The sequence below is a fragment of the Erinaceus europaeus genome, chromosome 8 (assembly GCF_950295315.1).
Source record: "Erinaceus europaeus chromosome 8, mEriEur2.1, whole genome shotgun sequence".
NCBI classification, from domain to species: domain Eukaryota; kingdom Metazoa; phylum Chordata; class Mammalia; order Eulipotyphla; family Erinaceidae; genus Erinaceus; species Erinaceus europaeus.
The window spans coordinates 70,849,472-70,866,751 of record NC_080169.1 but is presented as its reverse complement, the minus strand read 5'-3'; the positions used below and the strand labels follow the sequence as shown (position 1 = coordinate 70,866,751).

Genomic DNA, 17,280 nt, shown 5'->3' with positions numbered 1-17,280 from the left:
TAATTTTAAGACTATTAAATATAAAAGTGAAATAATGAGTCATTCAGTGTTATGTGTAGTTACTTAATCCTTAACATGAGTTTATCTAGTACAAAAAAAGGTGATTAATATTTTAATCACATTTACAACACTTACAGACTTCTCTAATTCTTTAATAAATATATGATAATCATTTAGTAAAGCTGAAATTTAACTTAAGGTTTCAGAATACTAAGAATGCATTAAGTATTTTTAAAAATAATACTGAATCAAAATTAGAAAAAAATGCTTATACCTTAATAGACTGTAAGATGCTGTTCCCCTGCTCAGTTTCAACTTTGCAATTATCACACTCAAGATTTTGAACTTTTATGCAGCCAGGTCCTGATGATCTGATATTCAAATCTAGAAACAAACAGAGGAAAAGACAGGTTAGTACTATGTTTAAGAGACTGCAAAGAAATTTAGTGACCCTCAAAATCCAGTTTTTCAGTTATACACTGTTTTTTTTAATTAAAATTTTTTATTATCTTTATTTATTTATTTATTGAATAGAGACAGCCAGAAATCAAGAAGGAAGGAGGGGATAGAGAGGAAGAGAGACACCTGCAGCACTGCTTCACAACTCGTGAAGCTTTCCCCCTGCAGGTGGGGACCCGGACCTCGAACCTGTGTTCTTGCGCATTGTAACGTGAACTCAACCAGGAGCATCACCACCTGGCCCCTACACTGCTAACTCAGAAGAAAGCAGCTGTTAGAAAGTTCACCCTGGAAGTAAGGGGTCTCATTTACAGCAGCACTATTTGTAGTAGCCCAAATATGGAAGCAACTCAGATGCCTAACAACTGATGACTGAAACACAGTTGTGTTAGGGGATCAGCTTCATCTGGCTAAGCACAAATTTTACAAAGTGCCAGACACAGGTTCAAAACCCCAATTCCCACCTGCAGGGGAAAAAAAGAGGTGAAGCAGTTAATCTCTGTATCTTCCCCTTCTTTCACAATTTCTCTGTCTCTATCAAGTAAATGAAAATAAATAAGTAAAGAAAATGCTGTAGACGTTGTGGGGACAAAGGAACCCTTCTGCACTGCTGGTGGGAATGTCAGTTGGTCCAACCCCTGTGGAGAGCAGTCTAGAGAACTCTCAGAAAGCTAGAAATGGACCTACTCTATGATTCTGCAATTCTTCTCCTGGGGATATATCCTAAGGAACCAAACATACCTAATCCAAAAAGATTTGTGCATACCTATGTTCATAGCATCACAATTTTTTTTTTCTCCTCCAGGGTTATTGCTGGGCTCCGTGCCTACACCATGAATCCACCGCTCCTGGAGGCCATTTTTCCCCCTTTTTGTTGCCCTAGTTGTTGCAGCCTCGTTGCGGTTATTATTGCCATTGTTGACGTTGCTTTGTTGTTGGATAGGACAGAGAGAAATGGAGAGAGGAGGGGAAGACAGAGAGAGAGGGGGAGAGAAAGAGAGACACCTGCAGACCTGCTTCACCGCCCGTGAAGCGACTCCACTGCAGGTGGGGAGCCGGGGGCTCGGACCGTGATCCTTAAGCCGGTCCCTGCGCTTTGCGCCACGTGCGCCACCGCCCGACCCCCAGCATCACAATTTGTAATAGCCAAAACTTGGAAGCAACCCCGGTGTCCAACAGCAGATGAGTGGCTGAGTTGTGGTCTATATATACAAAATGGAATACTACTCAGCTATTAAAAATGGTGATTTCACCATTTTCAGCCCATCTTGGATGGAGCTTGAAAAAAGTCATGTTAAGTAAGATCAGCCAGAAAGAGAAGTATGAGTATGGGATGATCTCACTCATAGACAGAAGTTGAAAAACAAAATCAGAAGGGAAAACACAAAGCAAAACTTGGACTGGAATTGATGTATTGCACCAAAGTAAAAGACTCGGTGGGGATGGAGAGGATTCAGGTCCTGGAACATGATGACAGAGGAGGACCTAGTGGGGGTTGTTTTGTTATGTGAAAATGTTATGCATGTACAAACTATTGTATTTCACTGTTGACTGTAAACTATTAATTCCCCAATAAAGAAATAAAAAAATAAATACGTAAATATTTTTTAAAAGGAAGTTATTGTATATATACACCAAGATATCATAGATGTATTTGGAGAATCAATTAATTCCATTCGTAAGGTAAGCTAAAGCAAGAGTAAAAAAAAAAAAAGGCACTACATCAAACTAAAACGCTTTTTATCTATCAAATAACCATCATAAAAATTAAAATATTAAAAAAATTAAAAATTAAAATGTAACCCAGCAATTGAGAGAAGATATTTGCATTTAACATATTCAAAGAGTTAATATCCTAAATAAATAAGAAAGCCATTCAACTCAGTAGAAACAACAAAAAATAAGCAGCCTAAACAAATGGATAAAAGATCTGAAAATACACTTCTCCAAAGACATGGAAAAAGGCTCAGCTTCACTTGGGAAAATGCATTAGAGAATCACAGTGAGTCATCACTTTACAAATTACTTGGAAACAAGAAGTGTTGAGGGGGTCAGGAAGTAGCACAGCGGGTTACATGCACATGGGCACATGGCATAAAGCACAATGACTAGTGTAAAGATATTTGAGCCTCCGGCTCCCCACCTGTGTGTGTGGGGGGTCGATTCACAGATGGTGAAGCAGGTTTGCAGGTATCTATCTCTCCCCCTCTCCGTCTCCCCTCCTCTCTTGATCTCTCTCTATCTTATCCAACAGCAATGACAACAATAATAATAACAACAAGGTTAACAGTAAGGGCAACAAAATGGGAAAAACGGCCTCCAGGTGCAGTGGATTCGCAGTGCAGGCACCGAGCCCCAGGAGGCAAAAAAAAAAAAAAAGTGTTGAAGATGATACAGAGAAGAGTCATGAATAGAACTGACAAAAACTGACAACCCAGAAGTAAGCCCACACCTACAGACACCTAATTTTTTAAGGGGATACAAAATATTAAATGAAAAAAAGGGCAGGGGCCGGGTAGTTACCCAACTGGTTGAGCGCACACGTTACAATGCACAAGGACCTGGGTTCAAGCCCCTAGTCCCCACCTTGAAGAGGGAAAAACTTCACAAGTGGTGAAGCAGGGCTGCAGGTGTCTCTCTGATTTTCCCTATCACCCTCTTCCCTTTCAATTTCTGGCTGTCTCTATCCAATAAATAAAGATAATAAAAATTAAAATAAACATGTTATTATAAAAAAAAAAAAAAGAAAAAGGGCAGTCTCTTTAATAAATAATGGGTTGTCGGAAAAGTCAAGACACATTTCTGCATAGAAAAACAGAAAAATCTCTGACAACCCAATAGTAGTAATGGAAAAATTAGGTTGAAAAGTGCAGATGAATGAAACAAGATTACCAGATATCACCACGCAAAAAAATCAGCTTCAAATGTATCAAAAAACATGGCCAAGAGACTAGGAAACTATTAAAGAACTAGCGAAGCCAAGCAAAACAAAAAAATATTAAAAAATTGGGGAGATCCCAGCCAACGTGGATGAGGACTAGCAGTCCCTGCTCACTCTACAGTGGGTAACAAGCCAGAAACTACAACACAACTGAATAAAACAAAGAAAGGACCCAGGATCCCAGAGAAACTAGTAGCAGCCCAGAAGCCAGGTGGTGAGGACACTTCGGAAGAACACACATTTGAGGTCCAAATTTGCTGCCTTTTTGGTTTTCCACAGCCTGGACTGAGTGTGGTGTATGGCACCAAAGGATCTTCGGGGCGCAGCGCGTAGCACAGCGGACTAAGCGCACAAGGCGCAAAGCATAAGGACCGGCGCAAGGATCTAAATTAGGGATGATAGTGTTTTGCAGACACCGATTTCACGGAGATGAGAAGCTGTATCGTGTCAACAATTATGCTGACAAATTATTATTATAAATTATTAAAAATAATAACTTTGGTGCTCTGCTGGTGTAAGTGCAAACTGATGCAGTCCCTTTGGAAAACAGTATGGTTATTCCAGAAAGAGGAAGGAAAGACCTCACATTTCCTCATCTGAAGAACAGTAGCTATTGTACAATTGTAAGGATGTGTGTGTGTGTGGGGGGGGGGGGGCATGTCAAATGCTATTATAATTATTCTCAAATTATACTTAAGTCCTAGGAAGTAGAGCTTAGGGAGACTTTCCTAGAAAAGTACTAGACAGGTAGACTTGCATTTGGGAAATGACATGGAACCCAAATACCTAGAAAGTATATATTGCAAGCAATATCAATTGGTTTCCTAGACAACTTGACTATGTAATTATTCCTCCATTCCTGTTAGGAAGAATTTACTGGAGTCCTAAAGCATGAAGTCTTATTACTAAGAAGTTGGACATCTATGTGAAACCAGACTGGATCTAGGTTAGCTATGGAAGATCCTATAGGATGTTTGGGGAAAAGAAATCCAAGGTTGCAAGCAAGGGTAAATGTGGATGGAGTGCTATACCACTGAATGTATAATCATGAACGGTCGAAAAATTCAGCCACTCCACTGATGACAATGTGCACAGACACATGAATAATGGGCCAAACGATAATGCAGAGGACTCCACAAGTATCATTACTTAGATTATTTCAAATCAGGTTCCTACTGATCTCTGAAATTTCTACAAGTGGGACCCAGTTCCTAACTGCTACCAGTAAATTAGTTATAAGAAATTAGATCCAAAAAGACCTACTAAAAATGCACTTTGGGGCCTGAAGGTGGCATATCCGAATGAGTGCACATGTTACAATGCCTCAGGACCCGGGTTCAAGACCCCGCTCCCCACCTGCAGGAGTGAACTTTCAGGAGTGGTGAAGCAGTGCTGCAGGTGTTTCTCTTCCTCCTCCTCCTGCCTTGATTTCTGTCTCTTCCCAATAATTAATGGATAAAAATGTCAAAAATCTTCAAAAAATAAATAAATAAAAATGCACTTCGCCCTGGGACCCAAACCCATTTTAGCCTCACTTCACTTGCCAAACTTCAGGGGAGCGTGCACTTCCACCGACGCCTGCGGGTCGATGATGTCAGACAGGATGGTCACCTCCTTCAGCGCCTCATCGTACTTCACCTGCAGGCCGGTCAGATCCGATTCCCCGCCTTCTCCGCCGCTCACCGTCACCAACACGCGGTCTCCGTCCGGGTAAGTGAGGGGGTCCAAGGGACTGAGGGACAAGTGGCAAGGGAGCCGCGCCCGCAGCTGACCGAACGGGGACACGGGCAGCGTCCACTCCCGGAGAGTCTGGCGCGCGAGGCCGGGGGGATGCACCCCGGGTTCCACCCCGGGTGGGCGCTGGCCTCCTTCTGAGCCATAGGGCCGGGACCGGCCAGCTCGACAGGTCCAGCTCCTGGCGGCCTCGCCCGCCCGCACGTGCACCTGAGGGAGCACAAGGCGGCCAAGACTCCCGCTCCAGCGAGGGGCAAACATGGCGCGCCCCTCTTGCAGCCCCTCAGATCTCGGACAAGATCGCTCTGCCTCTAGAGCCGATTCACGTCAAAAGGGAGATGTTTGCGAAGCTTTGTTGCTGCACTAACAAGACTGTGTCCTTTGTCCCGGCCACTTAAACCAAAGCAGAACACATTTCAGAAGCAAGTTTGAATTTCCAAAGCTTTAACTATCAACTCGACCCAGAACTTCAGATCCTCCTCCCCTGTCGCGAAGGCTTAAGGGATTGGTAGTTCTAAAAGACCCAAGCCTCCAGAAAACCAGGGGGATTTAAAAACTACATATACCGAGAAGCAATGCGCAAGGTAGAAAGGTAAATAAAAGGAGCTATTAGATTGGGTTATGGAGGCACGTGCCCGTCCTTCAAGCTCATTTTCCATAGGAGGAACAGAAAAAAAAAAACAAGTACATGCAAATCTAACTAGCCAATGGAACGTGCGGAAAGGCCAAGGTGGGCTGGGCTGTGTGGTTTCCTTGGATACCTAGGACGCGACTTCTTTGGAGATGGTGGAGCTTTGGAGTGAGACCCAAGTGGTCAAAACTCGTGGAGAATAAAACTGGAGGCTTAGCAAGGATCAGGACCAAGGCAAGAAGTAAGAACAGAAGCAATTAAAGGTGAGAATTACATGTGAGCTGGGAGTACTCCCTAGTGAGTGGTTAGTGGAGGGTCCTCTGAGAATGGAGAATCCCTTGGCAAGAGGGTCAGGTTGGTTATTTTTGAGGGAACTCTTACGATCGCCAATACAAGAATATCACTAGAGTGCTTTGAGGTTAAATGATATCTTAGGTCGAGCACTGGGCAGCTCTGGACTTTAGCTCTAAGTTCTTAATTAGGACAAATAATACTTCCATTATAGTGACACAAAGAGTTACTATAAGAATCAAATGAGTCGGTTTGCAATGGAGGAACTTGGGATTCAAAACTCTGGTGGTGGGAACGGTGTGGAATTATACCCCTGTTGACATGTAATTTTGTAAATCAATATCAAATCACTAACAAAACATAGATTGAACAGTAGGAAAAAAGAATCAAATGAGTCTACAAAACTACAATGTAGGTTACGTAGTTTTATTTGAGGAATAGCACTAAGTGACTAAGAAAAAAGTTGAGAGGTCGGGACGTGTGTTGACAGCAACATTGATCTCTTTGACTACAAATGCTCTTTAGTCTTAGGATTTGCAATATGAGACAGAGATGCACACGGAACATACTGCAATGGGAAGAGCGTGGTACTGATTATTTTGCTAACTCTTGTCACCGGTTTGTCTTATGTCATTTGGACTTCATTCTTCAGGCTTAAGACAAACGATTGCACTAAATGACTCATTTGACTCATTTAGGTCTCTTTTTTTTTACACCCCCCCAACGTGGCTTTTTTTTCTAATGAGAAGATTATTTTCTCTCTTATTATTTTTCCTTTTGTATCCCTACTTCCTCGTACAAATTATTCTATTATCTTTATTTATTTGTTGTATAGAGACAGCCCCCAGTCAACTCTTGATAGAAATCAAGAGTTGACTGGGGGCTCGAACTCACGTCCTTGTGCATTATAACGTGCACTAAACCAGATGTGTCACCAACCGGCCCCTGAAATTATTCTCTTAAGTTTTAGAAAATTGACTTTTCAAAGTTATTTTTTGTTCACATGAATTTGAAAATGGAGAAAGTCATTGGTAAAAAGATTAATATAAAATACTTAAATCTGGGGTATTTTTAAATTCTATAAATATCCTCACTCTCACATATTAGTAATGATTAACACAGATTCTACCTTCCATCTGTGACATTATAATCTTTAAAGAATGTTTACATGCATTGTATCACTCTATCCTAAGAAAACACTTGTGTTCAGTAGGATAAATATTATCTGCACATTATACACAAAGAAACAAATTAAGAAAGATTAGCATTAATAATTGGAAGATCTAGTCCTCTTACTACTCTACCAAAAGGTCTTTCTATCTTCTTGACACATTTGAAAGAAATAAAAGCATCAACTGAATGAATAATTATATATATCCACACACTTATTTAGAGTTTATTAATAAGATTTTTAAAAATCTATTCAGGTTAAAAAAATTATTTCTATGGGAGCCAGATGCTTGATTTGTTTTCACTAAATGAACAGCAGAGGGCACAAGAGAGGTTTTTATGTACAGGGCATTTTGGAATTTAGGTAAGAAATCTTAAGTATTTGCTAGCATTCTTAATTATAGACTTTGAAAATAAATTTTATAACCTCTTCCTATGAACTCTTAAATTTAATCATATCAACTGATAGCTAATGATATTATAAAGTAGTTAATGTGTAGTGTCATTTGATACTGCATGGTATCTGTTTGCATGTAGATAATTCACATGGAGAAGTTTGTTACTTTCCTCCCACTAAATACCTTGGCAAGTTGTCAGGTTTCTTAGAAAGAATTTCAAAGTGCTGTTGATGTGATGTGAGTACTTTTTACTGTTCCATAAGTAATATGTATATATGTAAAAAACAATACTTATTAAAGCCAGAGAGTTTTCTTAAAATAGAAAAATAAAAAACTTACTTTAGATCAGCATTCTTATATGTGTTAATGTTTAGTTCCATTTCTGCAAGGTAGTCATAGTGTTTCAAGTAATCATGTAATAGTACTCACATATCTTTTGAGTTGAAATTCATTTACCTTTTATATACTTTGAGACAATGCAGTTATCTATGTCTGGGTTTTAGATTAATATTGCTTTCTTTTAGAAAATATTTTTTGATCTTTATTTATTTATTGGATAGAGACAGCCTGAAATTGAGAGGAAGGGGGAAATAGGGAGAGAGACAGAGAGACTCCTGCAGCCCTGCATCACCACTTGTGAAGCTTCTGCCCTGAAGGTGGGGGATGGGGGGATGAATCTGGGTCCGAGAATCCGGGTCCTTGCACATTGTAATATGTGTGCTCAACCAGGTGTGCCACCACCTGGCCCCCTGCTTTCTTTTTAATTTAATTTAATTTATTTAAAAAATAAAAAAATAGAAAATAGCGACAAAACCATAGAATAAGAGAGATAAAATTCCACACATTTCCCACAGCCAGGGTTTCATATCCCATCCCCTCCACTGGAAGTTTTCCTCCTCTTTATCTCTCTGGGAGTATGGACCCAGAATCATTATGGGGTGCAGAAGGTGGAAGGTCTGGCTTCTGCAATTTTTTCTCCATTGAATATGGGCATTGGCAGGTCCATCAATACTCTCAGCCTGTTTCTGTCTTTCTCTGGTGGGGCAGGGCTACAGAGAGATGGAATTCCAGGATACACTGGAATTGAGTTAGTCTGCCCAGAGAATTCAGGTTGGCGTCGTGGTAGCATCTGTAACTTGGTGTTAGAGTGGTTTTTTTTTTGTTTGTTTTAACGGCTTAAAACAGCAACTGTTTATTTGTATCATAAATACATGGGGTAGCAAATTAGGTGGTACTCAGCTGGTTGGAATACTGCCTTCTGTTACTGTTATTACTATTACTATTGTTGCTATGAAATAATGACCTTGTATGAATTTCAATCTCGATGTCTACTTTTATCTAATAACATTTGTATTCCTTCATACTTTATGTGACAATTTAGACAAAATCAAGATATTTCAGGGTGGTGTGGCCATAGACCTTTCTGTGATAATTTATTTGAGGCCTGTCTCATATGAAACAGGAAGCAAATGCAAGTCTACTAGAGAGCTCTCCTGGTAGGAGAGCTTTGCTTTGTCATAGGCTAACCCAGGTTCAAGTCAGCTTCCTACCATATCAAGGGAAGCTTTGGTGCTGTGAGGTCCTCTTCTCTGTATCTGTGTGTCTCCTTTTCTGTCTAGTAATGTCAGCCTTAGGAGCAATGAAGCCCTGGTAATGACAAAATAATAATAATAAAAATAGTAAAGAGAAAAATAATTTCAAATTTTAATCTATTTTGAGAATTATCCCCAAGTAAATTTAACTTAACCCATTTACATTTTCACATTTACTTGTATACTTATTGTTACCATCTTTCTGGTATTTTTTATTAGCTGTGGCTTCCTCCGCCCACCACCCCTTTTCTCCATTCAAGTCTGGTCTTAACCTAAGTGATTTTTATTTGTTCAAATTCTTCCCATACAGTAATTTTAAATGTTATTTTCCTTTCTTCTGGTCAGTATCTTTAAATTTTTTTTGCACACTCACTTAGCAAAATTTTAATCAATTGATATTTTCATGATCCTCTCAAATATTTAGATTTTTTTATTGAAGTAACATTTATTTATAGTACTATATACATTTCAGATGCACATCATTACACTTTGATATCTGTGTATACTACATTATGATCACCTCCAAAAACTAGTTTCTGTCTACCACTGTACAAGTGACTTCCTCTAACAATCTCACTCACTCCCCAACCTCTTTCCGCTCTGGCAGCCATGAATCTGTTCTCTGCATCTAAGAGTTTATTTTTGTTTTGCTTGTTCATTTGCTTTAATTCCATTATTTGTTTTCTCAGCTCTACTTGTTGCACAACTCTCAAAGAAGTTGGCTTTGTTATGTTTATTTTTAATTTTCTATTCCACTATAAAACTGTGAAACTTGACTTGGTAAATATTCACTCAGCCCTATAATTAGTGTAAGAAACGGTGCCTTTAGAGGAAGGAAAGAAATTGAGTAAGGTATGCTTCCCGAGTGGAGGAAGCCTAATGCAGAGGTCTGCCTAGGGCCAGGGGAAGCCTGTGACCAGGAAATACTGCTTAAGCAGTGAAAAGAGGAGGGCATGAAATTTCTAGATATGCAGGAGGGAACACTGCCTACTTACTGTTTCTAGCTGCTTCTGCATTGACTCATAGCTTTTAAAAAATACTCTTGGGTCCGGGTGGTGGCGCACCTGGTTGAACACACATATTACAATGCACAAGGACCCGGGTTCAAGCCTCCGGTCCCCACCTGCAAGGGGAAAGCTTTGCGAGGGGTGAAGCAGTGCTGCAGGTGTCTCTCTGTCTCTCTCCCTGTCTATCTCCCTTCCTCCTCTCAATTTCTGGCTGTCTCTATCCAATAAATAAATAAAGACAATTAAAAAAAATTTAAAAATTACTCTTTTAAAGATTTTTATAAAATCATGTTGCATTTCTCCCAAGTACTCAATGCACTATCTAGTCTTCCTTATCCTCGATGTAAACACATAATGGTGACTTCAAAGATTAGATTTAGTGGGACGCTCACATGAAACCCTGAGAAGATATCTAGGACAAGTTTGTGCTGAAGCAGACATAGATCATCTTTTCCAGCTTACAGAGTTCTGAAATATTTCTTGCAGTCCTAGGCTGAAGTCTGTTTACTTGTTCCCGATCACAACAACGTAAGCCTTATTATGCATATGGAAGCAAAAGGACCAGTATTTATTGATATCTCTATGCTGGGTTCACTGACCCAGACTTCTCACTCTTGTCTTATTTATTTATATTTTATGCCACCAAGGTTCAGTGCCTATGTGACTCCACTGTTCTCACCAGGCATTCTTTTTCTTTGTTTTACAAAGGCTGGAAGTTATATATTTATTTATTTCATTTTGATAGGAGAGTGAGAGCTTGGAAGGGGAGGAGATATTGAGATGTAGAAAGAAGGAGAGAGGACCCGGGTGGTGGTGCACCTGGTTTAGTGCACAAGGACCCGGGTTTGAGCCCCCAGTCCCCACCTGCAGGGGGAAAGTTTTGCGAGTGGTGAAGCAGGTCTGCAGGTGTCTCTCTGTCTCTTTCCCTCTTTAGCTTCCCTCCTCCTCTCAGTTTCTCTCTGTCTTATCCAATAAATAAAGATAATTTAAAAAAAATTAAAAAGGAAAAGAAAGAAGGAAAGATACCTGCGGGCACTGCTCCACCATTTGTGAAGTACTGCTTCCTGCAAGTGAGGAACAGGGGCTTAAACCTGGTGGTGTGTGTGTCCTATCAAGTGAGCTACCATCTGATACCTTGTCCCATTCAATTTGCACAACTCAAATCATCCTGCATTAAGGAAAGAAGCCACTTAGAGGTTGATTATATTGTCCAAGTGGAAGAGTGAGTGTCAAGCCTAAACTGGTGAATTCCAAAGGAGTAACTTCTATTTCCCCATGTTATTATCAGGGAGATTGAATTAGTCTTTAACCCCGGTTTCAGGTGGCAAAAGGAGAAGCTGAAAGAAGAGAGAATCCTGGTGTGTTGTGGTGATGGCACATAGTTCATGAAGTCCTTTGCTGAAACAACTATGACAAAAATAATAATAATAGACCCAGACCCATCAAATCAATAGTTCATACTGGGATGTGAGAAGGAAAAGGGTAAATTAATGAATAGGTTTGTAGCACAATGGTCTAATTAGAAAGGAAATATAGACTACTTTTGTAATGTTATAAATCTATTTTATGACATTGCTTTTTAAATATCTAATTAAAGATGGCAGTGCAACTTGAAAAAAATGTGCTTTTTCATAGCAAGAGTGACACTTTGAAATAAGATAATTCTAGATTGCATGAACATATACAGACTCTCTTTCTGCTTTACAGACTTTCTGGAAAGCTATGAGCTCCAGATCTACTTGAGCATTCCAAACCTCTCACAGTGTTTGGAGCAAAGTTTCTGCTGTTTGCTGAATTATTTTGGAAACTATTAAGAGAACCTATAGGGCCTTTCAGGCATCATGAATTTCTGAAACCTGACAGGACTTGCATTATGACTGTAAAACATTATATCTATAACTAGTGTTTCTTGCCACAGATTGCACATGTGAAGACAATGTAACTGTAGCAACAAGTTTTATAGCCCATTGTTCTATACAGTTCAGTCTTGTCATCTCATGGATTGCCCCATAACAACTGCTCTGTAAGCATCAATTTGTCTTCAGTTGATTACATCAGCTACATCAATAGAGCAGCTCTTTGCTGAAAGAGTCATAGCTTTACACCTTTGCAGTCACAGAAATTCAATTCTGTTACCTGTCTGTATCTTTGATTCTGTTTTCTGTTACAGGAAGCAAAGAGGAAAGAGCTTCATTAAGATCACAGTATAATTAAAAGGGTGAGAGATTTGGTATCAGTGAACCGGGGTTCCAATAAGTACCTGCATTTATTGTTGTGTGATATTAGGCATGTCATTTAACCTTTGATTTTCAGTTTTCTCATATATTAGATGGAGATAGTTGGTTCAGTGGTAGAGTTCAGAACTTGCATGCCTAAGATCTAGAGTTTGATCTCTGAAACCACATTTGCCATAGTGATGTCTGGTGCTTATGTATTCTCTCTTCTCTTCCTCCTCCTCCTCTTCTTCTTCCTCCTTCTCCTCCTTCTTCTCCTTCTTCTTCCTCTCTCTCTCTCTCTCAATAAACCTTTAAACTAGATACTATAATTTTAATGGAACAAGCTTGTAAGGAGTCAGTGAAATAATACAAGGTAAAGCTTTGTTTAGACTGTAAAGAAGTATGTAAATATCTCCATGATTTGGTACACAGGTGAGTGATAACTAGGCAGAAGTGCCTGCTCACTGATGAGGGTAACCAGGAGGGTATATTAGAGAAAAAAATCATAACTTTTTCCACATGGATGATGATCCTTAAAATGACCTTGTAGGTTATACCTCCTTAGAAATGAGTCATAGTTCATTTTGGTTGTGCAGATATATCAAAAGAAGGGAGAAATATAAGAAACCTTGAAGAGAGAGTGAGTAACTCTTCTGAGGTCTGTGTTTGGGATGATGTTGGCATGAATAAAGGAAAGCAGAAGGATGGTAAAATGAGATGGCAGTCGGCATAGAGCACTCTCGGTACCCTGCCTTTTAGGCCAGAGAGGATGATTCTGTTAGTCTTAGGTTCTCCATGACTGTGGACACTTGTCAGTTTCTTTATTAGTTAAACATGATACTGTAATCATTTAAAGACTAGATATGCACTTGTTTCTTTTCAACAGTTTTCATTTATGTATCTCTTTTACAGCGCCTGCTTCTCTCTCTCTCTTTCTCTTGCTATCTCCCATCTCTGTCCCTATCCAATATATAGGTAAATAACAAAAAATTTAATGAATTTTTAAAAATATTTTGTCTAATCTTGCCTTTGTATATAGTGATTATTATATAACTGTACTATAGTAAAATATGACTCCATGAAATAACTGTATCTGTTGCTTTTAGGATTATTGTTGTCTGTTACACATTGATGCTGATGTTATTCTTGTTTGGTCAAATGGATTTGAAGTAGCTATAGACTTTGTGTTGACTCCTCAATATGCCAAGTTTGTCATATTGTGAAACAGTGGCCTTTAAGAAAGTGCCTTCAATACAGACTTTTAACATTGTCAACAAAATAATATAATTACAATCAAAAAGATCCTTTGACAAAACTGAGAGGTCCTTCTCTTAGAACTATAAATACTCCATAATTTTGGTAATCTCTGTTTGACATTTTTATCTTTCTAAATAAATATAGGTAACTGAAACTGAAAAATAAGAGTCCCAGATATCTTCCTTCCTCCAAGATGCTTGGCTCAGAGTCACGTTAGAAATGATCGTGGGGGAGTTGGGAAGTAATGCAGCAGGTTAAGCGCATGAGGTCCAAAGTGCAAGGATGAGACTAAGGATCCCGGTTCAAGCCCCCGGCTCCCCACCTGTAGGGGAGTTGCTTCACTGGTGGTGAAGCAAGTCTGCAGGTGTCTATCTTTCTCTCCCCCTCTCTGTCTCCCCCTCCTCTCTCCATTTTTCTCTGTCCTAACAACAGCAACTTCAATAACAACAATAATAACTACAACAATAAAACAATAAGAGCAACAAAAGGGGAAATAAATAAGATAAAAAAAACGATCGGTACTGACTTTTTATAGCAGAGGGCTGCAGGAGTCATGGAGCACATAAATAAGTCCCCAGAGCAATTAGAAGAGCTAAATTAAAAAAAAAAGTGTTTGGGTTAAGTGTGAGTTTGAGAAATTGATAGCTTGTTTGACTTTACATAATATACTGTTATTCCAAAATGCACTAAACATGTACTTGTTTAGTTACAAGTAAGAGGAAAAGTATAGTTCCCTGCCACATCTTTTTTGAAGCAATCGTTGTCATTTTATGTTTTAAAAAGTTCTGTCATTTGCACACTTTGCCCCATCTCTGGTACATGGGCAATTTTTTTTTTTTTTGGTTCAGTGTAACTGTCCAGAAAAATTTTGTCCCACTAGGGAAAGAGAGAGAGAGGTTGAGAGTATGGATCGGCCGTTGATGCCCATGTTCAACGGGGAAGCTATTACAGAAGCCAGACCTTCCACCTTCGGCACCCCATAATGATCCTGGGTCCATACTCCCAGAGGGATGAAGAATAGAAAGCTATCAGGGGAGGGAATGGGATATGGAGATCTGGTGGTGAGAATTGTGTGAAGTTGTACCTCTCTTATCCTATGGTTTTTGTCAATGTTTCCTTTTTTATAAAAATTTGAAAACCGAATTTAGAATCAAAATAAAATAATGATCTCTAACTTTAGAGAAAAGGAAGTAGTGGTATATCTTACAAAACAAGGCATATCCTGTGGTGTGTATTGCTTAATTTTTCTTTGTGAAGCTTCCCATTTTGACTTTATCCTTTAACCCCCAAACAAAGTGTGAATAACAGAGTTCAGTGTTCTTCTGTAATAAGACTAGAACTTTTGTTTACTTTCCTTTCTTCTTTATTATCCTTTTGCTTTTCTTTGTCAAAGCTCAGTTCATATTTTCAAAATTGTAGAGCAACTTTTTTTTGTTGTGTGTTTGCTTGTTTTGTTTTTTAGTTTTTATTTGTAAAATGGAAACACTCACAAGACCATAGGATAAGAGGGGCACAATTCCCACCACTGGAACTCTATATCCCATTCTGACCCCTGATAACTTTCCTATTCTTTTTTTTTTTTTTAGTTTTTTTTAATTTTCCTTTTTGATGCCCTTGTTTATTTCATTGTTGTAGTTATTATTTTTGTTATTAATGTCGTTAGATAGGACAGAGAGAAATGGAGAGAGGAGGGGAAGACAGAGAGGGGAAGAGAAAGAGAGACACCTGCAGACCTGCTTCACCTCCGGTGAAGCGACTCCCCTGCAGGTGGGGAGGTGGGGGCTCGAACCGGAATCCTTATGCGGGTCCTTGCGCTTTGCGCCATGTGCACTTAACCTGCTGCGCTATCGTTCAACTCCCAGCTTTCCTATTCTTTAACCCTCTGGAAACATGGACCCAGGGACATTATGGAGTGCAGAAGGTGGAAGGTCTGGTTTCTGTAATTGCTTCCCGCTAAACATGGACATTGGTAGGTGGATCCATACTCCCAGTCTGTCTTTCTCTTTCACTAGTGGGGCAGGGCTCTGGGGAGGTGGGGCTCCAGGACACACTGGTAGAGCAACTCTTAAGACCATGTCCTCTCCTACATCAAATCTCATCGCATCTCAGGCTCTCTCACCTCCCAATCAGGGCTGTTTCACTGAAGAACTTTCTTTGTAAATGTTCTCCATTGGACATGTGCAATACACCGCAACTGCTTCTGTGATCCATGCTTTCACAGCACCTGCTTCAACCATACAGATTTTTATGTTTAGCTCTCTGATTCTTTGACTAATTTCTGTCATGCTACCAGTTTATTAATGTCCTCCCAAGATCAGCATAATGACTGTTTCAGTGTCTTTTTTTGGCCTTGGACTTTAGGCTTGTGTGATTCCACAACTTCCTGGACTGTCTTTTATTTTCTCAGCAGGGACGGGGCTGGGGAAGGGGGAAGAGAAAGCTACAGAGAGAGGAGAGACACCACAATACCATGCTACTGCTTCTGAAGCTTCCCTTATACAAGATGCTCCGATGTGGTGGATGGAGACTCAAACCTGGAGCCTTGCGTGGTCAAATATGCACTCCACCACATGTCTTATTTCCCAGTCCCATTTCATTGTCTTTAAATTGCCTTCTTGACTTCACTCCAAATTCATGCTCTCTCCAAAGCATTTTTCTCACCATTACCAACATCTTTACAAACTCAGAAAACTAATCTCTATGAAAAAGAAAAAGCAAGGATTTTTCATTGCTTATAGATTCAAATATAAATTATAGGCCACAAGCTGCTTGTTAAATCTTACCTTCTTGTCTAAGAACACTGCTTTCTACTTATAAGTGCTTTACACTTATTTTACCTTATTTTATGCTGTACAATTAGGTATTTTCCTGCCTTGTTTCCTCTGTAGGTTGTAAATCACTTGCATTTTCATTTACTTGCTTTTGTGGAACCAGGGTAATGGGCATGTGTGATTTCACTGCTCCTAGAATACTTTTTCGTACAGATAGATACACAGAGACATAGCACCTCCAATGTGATATTGGGCCTCAACCTGAACCACACTCATCACAAGGCATGAACTCTTTGCAATGAGCACATTCTCTGGTTCAATCACTTACAGTTTTATAAACTCTTAATTCTTAATTGAGTTGGGCAAGTTAGAGATATGTTTTTAGAACTGCTATACTTGGTGATTTCTTACTTCCAGGAATTTAAGATGTTTTAGAAATAGCCCATTTATATCATTGTGCCTGAGAACACATTTCATTTCATTGTTTGATTTGCATTTGTGAATTAGTATATAGCCTGTAGCATTACAATATTAGTACAATGAATTTTGTAATCCTGTATTATCTAATCCTTGAATACTTGTTTTATCTGTTAAACTTTGGTATTTAAGCCCTTTCCTCCAGATTATTTAGTTGGATTAGTTAATAGTCTAGGTTTTAATTTACATGAGACTTTCATATTTGCTTCTGTTGTGTTTTCTTTAATTGTATTTGTTTTTGAGGTAAATTTGGGTTACAATATTGTGTTTTATTTTTTTATTTATTTTCCCTTTTGTTGCCCTTGTTTTTTTTATTGTTGTTGTAGTTATTGTTGT

The 17,280-nt window shown here is 39.2% G+C and overlaps 2 protein-coding genes across 3 annotated transcripts in view; one reads left to right on the top strand and one right to left on the bottom strand.

Moving 5' to 3' along the window:
• FAM185A (family with sequence similarity 185 member A) overlaps positions 1–5,635 on the bottom strand; it is a 40,373-nt gene extending 34,738 nt beyond the window's left edge. Inside the window, exons 1-2 of one of the 2 annotated variants that reach the window (XM_007530804.3) lie at positions 4,945–5,635; positions 275–384 (exon numbers count right to left, since the gene is read on the bottom strand). In XM_007530804.3, the coding sequence (XP_007530866.2) occupies positions 275–384; positions 4,945–5,395 (561 nt within the window). In that variant the 5' untranslated portion in view covers positions 5,396–5,635. The remainder of the gene's footprint in view (positions 1–274; positions 385–4,944) is intronic. The other variant, XM_060196365.1, reaches the window with a different exon arrangement.
• An 88-nt stretch (positions 5,636–5,723) lies between these two features.
• CCDC146 (coiled-coil domain containing 146) overlaps positions 5,724–17,280 on the top strand; it is an 82,614-nt gene continuing 71,057 nt past the window's right edge. The window contains exon 1 of the mRNA XM_060195659.1: positions 5,724–6,028. The gene's annotated coding sequence lies outside the window, so the exon portion shown is untranslated. The remainder of the gene's footprint in view (positions 6,029–17,280) is intronic.